Source organism: Bombina bombina, chromosome 1 (assembly GCF_027579735.1).
Source record: "Bombina bombina isolate aBomBom1 chromosome 1, aBomBom1.pri, whole genome shotgun sequence".
Taxonomy (NCBI): Eukaryota; Metazoa; Chordata; class Amphibia; order Anura; family Bombinatoridae; genus Bombina; species Bombina bombina.
Window position 1 is genome coordinate 206,096,207 of NC_069499.1, and position 9,563 is coordinate 206,105,769.

The 9,563-nt window shown below is 38.3% G+C and overlaps 1 protein-coding gene across 1 annotated transcript; it reads left to right on the top strand.

The window, feature by feature from the left end:
• The first annotated feature begins 6,464 nt into the window (after positions 1-6,464).
• On the top strand, positions 6,465-9,322 carry LOC128657249 (zinc finger protein 574-like). Its single transcript, XM_053711524.1, has 2 exons — positions 6,465-7,243; positions 7,359-9,322. Exons 1-2 carry the CDS (start codon positions 6,504-6,506, stop codon positions 8,728-8,730), a joined length of 2,112 nt encoding a protein of 703 aa, XP_053567499.1. The 5' UTR covers positions 6,465-6,503; the 3' UTR covers positions 8,731-9,322.
• The last annotated feature ends 241 nt before the right edge of the window (positions 9,323-9,563 follow it).

Here is a 9,563-nt window from a genome sequence, read left to right on the forward strand (position 1 = left end):
ACATTTTGCATTTCTCTGTGGTCCTCTCTATATTGCTTGACAAGTGACAACATTTAAGTTAAGCCAATATCAGCCAATCCAACAGCTGGTGGATTTGCAAGATTTCCTTTCGCTGTTTCTTGTGGTGGTGGTGCCTGTGTTTCCACTTGTTCCTCCTGATTCTCTGGGGTATGTATTTCAAATTGTTGTGAATCTCCAAATTCATCTGGAAAATCTGGAGTCTGACTGCCATCCTGACGGCCTGTATTTTCTGATGAATTTGGATTTTGATCTCTTATTGGTACTAGATTTATGGTTATCTCCCTATCTTTTTCTAGATCAAACAATACAAAATTTAAGAAATGTTTTAAATAAAATCATTAACAGATGGTTTAATAGATGGAATTGAAAGAGAGAGATTATAATACAGTCATCACAAAAAATGTACATATTAACCAATGTAAATAAAAAACACAAAACATATAGGTAAATGAGAAATTTTATTGATACATACCATCAAATAATGGCGATGAATGTCCGGTTAAACGATCGAACAAACGTCCCAAATCAGCTATAAAAAAATATATATAATTCAAATTTAGTTAATTTTAATAAATGGCATATATTATAATGCAATAACATTCCCTTTAAATTATTTTAAAATTACATACAATATCAAATAAATTTGACATTTATGTCAAGCTCAGCTCATTAGTATATGTCATTCACCTGCCATTCCTATCTCTAAATGATATAGAACTAGATTTAATGTAATGTCAATACTATCATTGTTGTACATTTTTAATTCTTTTAAAAAAAATAAAACATTTATTTATTTTTTTTAAGATAAATGATAGTGCTAATTTGTGATTTTGTTAAAATGAATCCTTTACTTACCAGTTCTTCTTCCATCAACTGTATCAATAAGAAAGCTAATAATGGGGGGGCGGAGCCTGACGCCGAAGCGGCAGGATGTGCTTTGGAAGAGCTCCTCACTATAATTAATATTTTAAAAGCTAATTCACCAATTTTGAGGAAGTTGGTGTACAGCAATAATCCAGAAGATATGTGGGAGCTTGCCCACTAGTCACGTTCCTGACCTATGCTCTTTGGCATGCTTTAATAGCTACAGAGAAACGTTATTTGCAGTGAGGCCTATGTGGTTTGCTGGAGACTGGAGCCACGTGGAGCGCAGTATGGTGTGTGTCATTCTTATATTGGCTAGACTACAGAACTAACATGGAGAACATCTCAGGGATATTGCACGATCTGCTAGAGAATCTTGAAAAGACTTTGCTCCGGTCTTTGGAAGACCTACAGACACAAATATTTGGTGAAGACAGACAGCCAGATCCTTTGAGGACTACCACTGCTGAACTGCAGCTCCCGGAACAACTAGGACTAACTGAGGAGAATTTCAAGATACCGCTGGCGGACCACATTTTACAAATCGCAGCTGACCCTCAGAGCCAGACCTATGAATGCACAGCCGACAAGATAGAAGTAAGGGGGTTCCCACAAAGGGACTCGACCGGCAATTTAACACTAGAACAGTCTTACGTGTCGAGACGGGTGGTAGTGAGTCCTGACTGCCTGATCTCATACTCGCAATGGCCTATCTGGACAGCCCCCCGAGGAGGCTATTGTCAAACCCTTGTTTGGAAAATTGTGTATTGATCCCTCCGTTTCCTGGCTGGACAGTCTCCCGCAGACAGTTGTTGCTTCAGACCTTAGAGAATTCACACCGCCGGACATGACTAACCTGGGGCATATTTTCTCAAGCACAGGAGTGGGATAGGAGATGCCTGGAGATGCTGGTCGGCTACGATGTTTTTCACTGCTAGACAGCAACCTGTGCAATCCTTTTTCTGCGGTTGATAATAGCTGTTCTAACGGGTCCTTATTTGACAACAGTAATGTCTGATACCCTGGACTCTGAATACTGTATGGATCACTTATCTGGATTGTGGACATGACTATATCTAGGTCTTATGATGACATTTATTGTTAGATATGCCAACTTAGGTTACCATATTTTGCCTCTAAATGTGTTTATATGTTATTTTAGCATTAAGGGTGCTTACTATATTGGAGCTAAGTTACAAATGGCTCCCTATTGTAAGATCTATAGATAGAATGGTAGCTGTTTTAATATAACGCAGTCCAACAGGTTTCCTTCTGTTCATATGTTTTATATGATATATTACCTTATCTGTCTTAGGTAGTGGTTATATAGATATTTTCCATGCAGCCAAAATTATAACTGTCTTGATAGCTCCAATATAATACATACGATCAGATGCAGCAGTGCTTCCCTATATATATATAGTTTGCTCCCTGGTGGATGCGTGCTAGCTTAGGTTTACTCTATAGTAGATTTGGTAACAGTATAAGGTTTTATGATATACTATATGATATATTTCAGATATAGAACATCTGCATATGTTATTATTTCTCTATACTATCAGATAAAAACCCCAGACTTAACTTGTCTACACAACAACATTACAGCAAGGATGATTTTATGTGGTTAATTATGATCCTGCCAGCGGCCGAGGCAGCAGATCCCTTATAAGTCTCTTGCTGTTGATAGGTCTTATATGTTAAGTTCGGAGAAAGTTGTACAGCTTTATAGCACTGTGAAATGATAGAAATAGTCACAAACTAATAGGTACTGCTGTTATTGTTGATAATAATAATAATGATTATAATTGGTCACTTCTTAGCATTTAATCCCCTAGAACTGGTTCATGTCCAAGTCTAATTTTTTGTTTTGTGGACCCCGCCTGCCCCCCCCCCCCCCCCCCCGGGGAGCTTATTTTCTAAGTGTTTACATGCCTGCCTTCTAACTAGTACTGGGCTAAATAATTTACCTAGGATCAGACTCTCCTGCTTGGGGGAGAATTATATGTTAATATAGATGTAGTTTAGATTTTAGATGAAATCTGCCCAGCCCTACATAAACTCCTAGTACTGGTTCAGGCCCAACTCTAATATCTTATACTCTTTGTTTTTAGTTTGTTTTTATATTACTAGGCTCCGCCCCCCCTTTTTGGAGCTTATTTATTAAGCTAAGGGACACAGATCCCATCGATGACCCCCTAAAAACTACATAAGAGTCCTTCGTTATAGTTATGATTGATAAGCTTTTCTATAATATATGTATGTGTTTATGGTCTGGAGGACCCAAAAAGGGCCCTATATGTTGTTCATTTAAAAAACTTGAGGTCAGTTTTTCTGTTTCTTAACCACACAGGAAGCATTACAATTTTATACATTATCTTTGAATATTTGTTCTGTAACACCTATTGTTTTTGAAATGTAAGTTTTCATTAATGATTCAAAATATGACATGTCATGCTTACTGTATTGGCAGCGTTATATACTTTTGACAATTGCCCTTACGGGTTAAGGGGCTATGCCTGTGGTTAATATGCTCTGTACTATTTTATTATTTGCCTCAATAAAAATATTTAAAAAAAAAAAAAAAAAAAAAAGAAAGCTAATAATGGTAATACTCTGATGACGCCAGTGGCTGCTGGCACATGATGAAACCAAACTTTTTTCTTTTATCATTTAGAAAGAACATGCAATTTTAAACAACTTTTTAATTTACTTCTATTATCTATTTTGCTTCATTCCATTTATATACTTTGCTGAAAAGCATATCTAGATATGCCTCATGTGATTGCGTCACCCATGTGCATTGCTATTTCTCCAACAAAGGATATCTATAGAATGAAGCAAATTAGATATTAGAACTAAATTGGAATGTTGTTTAAAATTGTATTCTATACTTGAATCCTGCAAGATCTTTTTTTGGGATAGGTGTAACTTTAATTGTGTAAAATGAAAGTCAATAGATAATAAATAAAACAGCATGTGATCAGGGGGTGGTCAAGATTTGCTGAGATCAAAGTTAATATCATATTATTTACTTGTATATTCTAAAATAAATATGGTCACATGGCATTTAATAACATAACAATTACAATTAAATCGGACCGATTTTTTTTTTTTTTACAAAGGCACGGCATGAGCACAATGTTATCTATAGGGATCACATTACATAGTTCTCCCCTATATTTATAATAAACTAATAAAAAAAAAGGTTTATATGCGTCATAAAAAGTTTTTTTACAATCGAGTACGAATTTAATGTTTAGCTCTTGAATACACTATTGTTTGCATGAACAATACAGTAGATATATATCCAATTTGTTCTTATGATCCCATTATAGCTTCATTCAACAGATAATTAGACAAACTAGATTATTTTAGAATCGCTTTTTTTATTTATTTATTTATAAAATATTTATATTTAGTTCAAAAATCGATAGTAATGAAATTTTTTTAAAAATGCATCATAGTTTCTATGCATCTAAATCATTGGGGCCTATGTGCGACTTAACGTACGTAAGCAGCTAATTTCTTTTGTAAGAAGACAAATAAGGTTATTCGTCATCCATAATATTGGTCAAATAGAACTATCGATATTTTACAAGCATTTGTCGCCAATTATTACGATAATACATTTACCTCTCAAATCACTGTCACAGTCGTCCGTTATGCCGGTGATGATCTCAGGCCCTAGATGCTGAACAAGCTTCTGCTCGTAGTCATTGAAGTCGGCCACATATGCTGGTCCTCCCCCGGTAGCACGTGCAGAATTTTTTTCTCTGGCCAATTTTGCTTTGGCAAAACGTTTGATGTTGTTATAACGTTTCTTGAGCTGTTCAACATCTTTTTCCACTGACATTATTTACAGAAAACATGTTCAGTGGAAATTCTAATTATTTAAAAATCTTTTTAGGGTCAATTTTTCAGAAATAGCAGGCATGAATGGGCTTGTCATTGCTTTGGTAATTAGACTGTTAATTGTAGCTATGAATCACAGTTCTTAATAGGGATTTTAGACATGTTATTGCAATGGGCCCAGTGCCTATTTGGTACACAGTTCTGCAAGGGGATTTTTAGATATTTTTTTAGGAAAGGGTCATGTAAGGTCACTAATTTTAGGAAAAAAAAGAAAAGAGTAGCGCTTAACAAACCCCCAGTGCTCTATTTAAAATACCTGCTTGCACTCCCAGATCAAAGAAGGGCTACAAAAAAAGGAAAAAGAAAAATAGAGCATTCTAGGCTAAGGGTACAATAAGAAAAAAAATTAAATTAGGTAATATCCTAAAATTGCACAAGAAATCTCAAATGTACTTAAATTCAATAAATAATTTAAAATAAGCAAAATATTGTCTTTAATAACAATATACAATTATAATACATATGATAATTCATATACTCTATACAATAATAAAATATAACGATAAAATATATATAACCACCTTCTAGGTTTCCTTAAGAGCAAGTATAAAAAGAAACAAAAAAATTATCCTATAAAGCAAGTTTGAAACACAATCCTATATTGACCGGTCAAAAGGATGTATACAAATATGTTAAAGAGCTGTTATCCAGGCAGCGGACTACCAGCAAGTGGTTTTTTTCTTATGGTACCCCTAGCCAAGAGCGCTCTATTTTTCTTCTTCCTTTTTTCATGCAAGGTCACAAATTGCAGCTGTACATCACAGTTCTGAATGGGGATTTTTAGATGTGTTTCAGCAAAGGGTCATAGAAGGCCTCTAATTGCAGCTATGTTAACCCTTTTCCTGAACATGTCTAAAAATCCCTTTTCAGAGTTGTGATTCACAGCTGCATAAATAATCATAAGAATCAATAATCATATCAATCAAAACTACGTTTTGCTGATGAGAAAAGTAAGGATTTTTGGATTTTTAAGTCGTATCAGATCCAGATAAAGCCATATCAAATTTGTAAATAAATATTACAAAAATAACTCACTGTATGAACTGTAACAATAATAAAGTTGTTTAGAAAAGTTGCACTTTTATAGTAGCCAAATTCTGTTCCCGTGACTACTATGACGTTTCTGACACCTTTCATGTCACGTGTTAATAATTGTCCATACAATTCTACTGACATTTAAGTACATTAGCTTAGTCAAGGCGAGCGAGGCATCAAATTTATCAATAATCCGCCACTGCTCATGTCTATTTCTGGGTGGATTTTTAGTACATAGTGACAGCGGACACCATTTCGCCCCCTGGCGATTAACAGAGACATTATCCATGTCTACAATGTTGGATTAATTGACGGCTTAGTACATGGAGCCCTAAATGAGAGGGTAGGTTCTATGTAGATAGAGGTCTTCCCATGGGTTGGTCTATATCATGTTCCTTTTTTTGAGTCCTTTCAAGGCAACTATGTGCAGTGCAATCACACATTATTTTGATGATTTTCTTCTTCTGGGGCCGAAAGAGTCGGAACAATGCACTAGGCTCATGGTTGAAATTAGGTAATTAATGCTTGCATTTGGCATGCTTAGGACAAGACACAAGGGTCCTGTATGCAACTCTCGTTTTTAGGCATTAAAAAGGAAATTGGTTAATGAGACAGCGGCTGGGGTGGCAGAGCGCTTAGTCAGAGCACTGTAGATTTGGAGCCTGTTCGTCATGGCAGAGGATGTTGAGACTCCAGTGGTGTTTCAGCATCAATATATGTGTTCAGAATGTGGGGTTCTTTACAACACACTGGAAGATGTATTGCTTCATCAACAGAACCACTTTGGTGAGGGAATACAGACCACATTACCCCAGGATGTGTCTGTGGATCTGAATGACCTACAAGGCCTTGTGGAAGAAAGGCAGTATCAGTGTCTTGAATGTGGACAAGTCTTGCTATCACCTGATGAGTTGCTACGCCACCAGGATATGCACATGAGGGAGATTCCACAGGTTCCAGCCCAGCCTCCCTCACAGGGGAGTAGTCAGATCCATTACCAGTGCTGCGAGTGTAAGGAGCTTTTTACTTCACCTGAACTGTGGCTTAGTCACCGTCGGAAACACAAAAAGGATGAGGAGCCGCCCCAGCAAAATGTGGTCCTACAGACAGGTTCTGGTATCCAGGCCTTACTGAGTTTGCAGAATGTCCTTCTAGATGAGAGATCGTTAAATGGCTGGGGTTTGGAGATGCCAGCTGTAATTTCAGGCACAAGTCAGGATGCAGACATTGTGCCAAGCACCCCTACCTTCACTGGGAGAACAACTGTGCAGCAAGAACTTGAAGAGATGACAGAGATGCACCCTTATGAGTGCTCAGAGTGCAGCCAAGTTTTTCACACCCCAGAAGAGTTTCTGGAACACCAGGGGCGACACTTTATTGAAACTGAGAAAGAAAGTGTGGCATCTCCAGTGTATGAAATCCCAGAAAACACAGCACCTTCAACAGCTATAATTGAGATGTTGCGCAAAGACTGGATGCAGGAAGAAAAAGACAAGAACTTAAAAGAACCATGGGTTTCTCTTCAGCGAGTTTACAAGTGCCAAGAATGCAAGAAAAGAGTGTACCTCAGCAGAGGAATTGCGTAAGCATCGTAAAGAACATCAAACAGAGGACTTTCCCTGCCCCGACTGTGATCGACTTTTCACTTCAGCCAATAGGCTACAGTCCCATCGGCGAGTGCATGTAGAAGGCACTCTTCAGTGTCCAAATTGCTACAAAGTATTTAAGAAAGAGGCTTCTCTGGAGCAGCACATGCGTGTGCATCGTGGAGAGGCACTTCACTTGTGTGTGGACTGTGGATTAGGATTTGAAACAGAGATGACCCTGGTGCTGCATCGAAAGAGCCATACAGCAGATCCTTTCTACCACTGCCACTGTGGCAAAACTTTTAGCAACATGACCAAATTTTTGTATCACCGTAGAACACATGTTGGTAAGAGTGGGGTACCTGTGTCGAAATCCGAAAAGCCACTTGTTACAGAGAAAGAGGGCTTTGCAGTACTGACAGACCCACATACTCCTCCTCCTGTGAATTTGTCAATACAATCAGTAACTTCTGAAATTACAGGGATACAAGAAGCTCCAAAAAACATAGTGACCCAAGAGAATGGTTTTAATAGCTCCATCCCTGTAGAAGAGAATCAGACTACATCAGCTGAGACCTTTCAGTGCCCACAGTGCAGCAAAACATTTTTCTCACGTTTGAGAATGGTACGTCACAAACGTGTTGTTCATGTTCTTGAAAGAAAGCACAAATGTAGCATGTGTGGAAAACGCTTCAAGAAACAAGTGCACTTGCGGAACCATGTACGCACTCATACAGGTGAACGGCCCTTCCAATGTACAGACTGTGGAAAGACATTTGGTTCACGGGCGAACTTGACCAGACACAACCTCACACACACTGGGGAGAAGCCATATAGGTGTGAAGTCTGTGGTCGGGGCTTCACACAGAGTTCTAACCTACAGCAACATTGTACAAAGCACACAGGTGTCAACCCCTTTCCATGCCAGATGTGTGGAATGTCATTCAGTCATGCTTATAAGTTGGCATTGCATGTTTATGAACACACAGGCATCCTCCCTTACAAGTGCCCAGAATGTGGCAAAGCATTCATGCGCAGAAAGTTAATGGAGTTGCACCAGCTTGGCCACCATGGCAAGGAGCCACTTCACTGTCGAGATTGTGGAGTTGTGTTTGCTGTGGAATCTCAACTTTCAGAACATAAGTGTTCTTGTACATGGAATCTGCATGTATGCCCTACTTGTGGCAAAAAGCTAAACTCTAAGATAAGCCTAGAACGCCACATGCAAGTACATGATGGCAAACAAACCTATAAATGCCATATCTGTGGAAAATTCTTTAGCACTCAGAGTGGAGTGAGCAGACACAAGTAACGGCACTCTGGTGTGCAACCTCACAGATGTAGTGTTTGTGGTAAAGTGTTTGCTGCATCCTCTAGTCTTCTATTGCACCACAGGACCCACACAGGAGAACGCCCCTTTTCATGTAAAGATTGTGGCAAGGCTTTTAGGCAAACTACTCACCTCAGAGAGCACCAACGGTTACACACAGGGGAGAGGCCGTACCGTTGCCATGAATGTGGTATGTCCTTTATCCAGTCCACACACCTGGCAGAACACAAACGTATCCACACTGGGGAACAGCCATACTCTTGTGCTGACTGTGGTAAAACTTTTAAGACAAGGTCAAATCTTCGCACCCATCGCAAATCACATGAGGCTCAACCACAGCAGATGATCATGTGCACAGAACTTGGAGAAACCATTGCAATAATAGAGAGTGTTGAGCCACTCCCCATTGTAGAGACCATAGAGATTTACCAGGCTGCCCTGGAAGGGAATTTACATGTAGAAAATGCAAACTAGATGGAAACTAGCAGAACGTTAAAAAGCTTACACAATATTTGCTTTTTAGCAGAATTGTTAATAATAAAAAAAAAAAAGTTGAGCTTTTGTTAAACCAGAATCCATACATTTAATTACAAGTGTCTAACTTTTTTCATTATTTTGTTACATTACGGTGTTTCCTTAAAACACTCAAATTATTATTTTTCTCTGACCAGTGATTAGCTGTGTTTTGTGGTGTAAAGTGTAAGGGTACCATCAGATTGTGAAATAAGGCCCCAAACATCTGGTTTAATCCTGAGAATTTGTGCTCCTTCAGTCGTAGACCAGAGAGCAGTAACTTTCTGATAAGGTCATGTTGT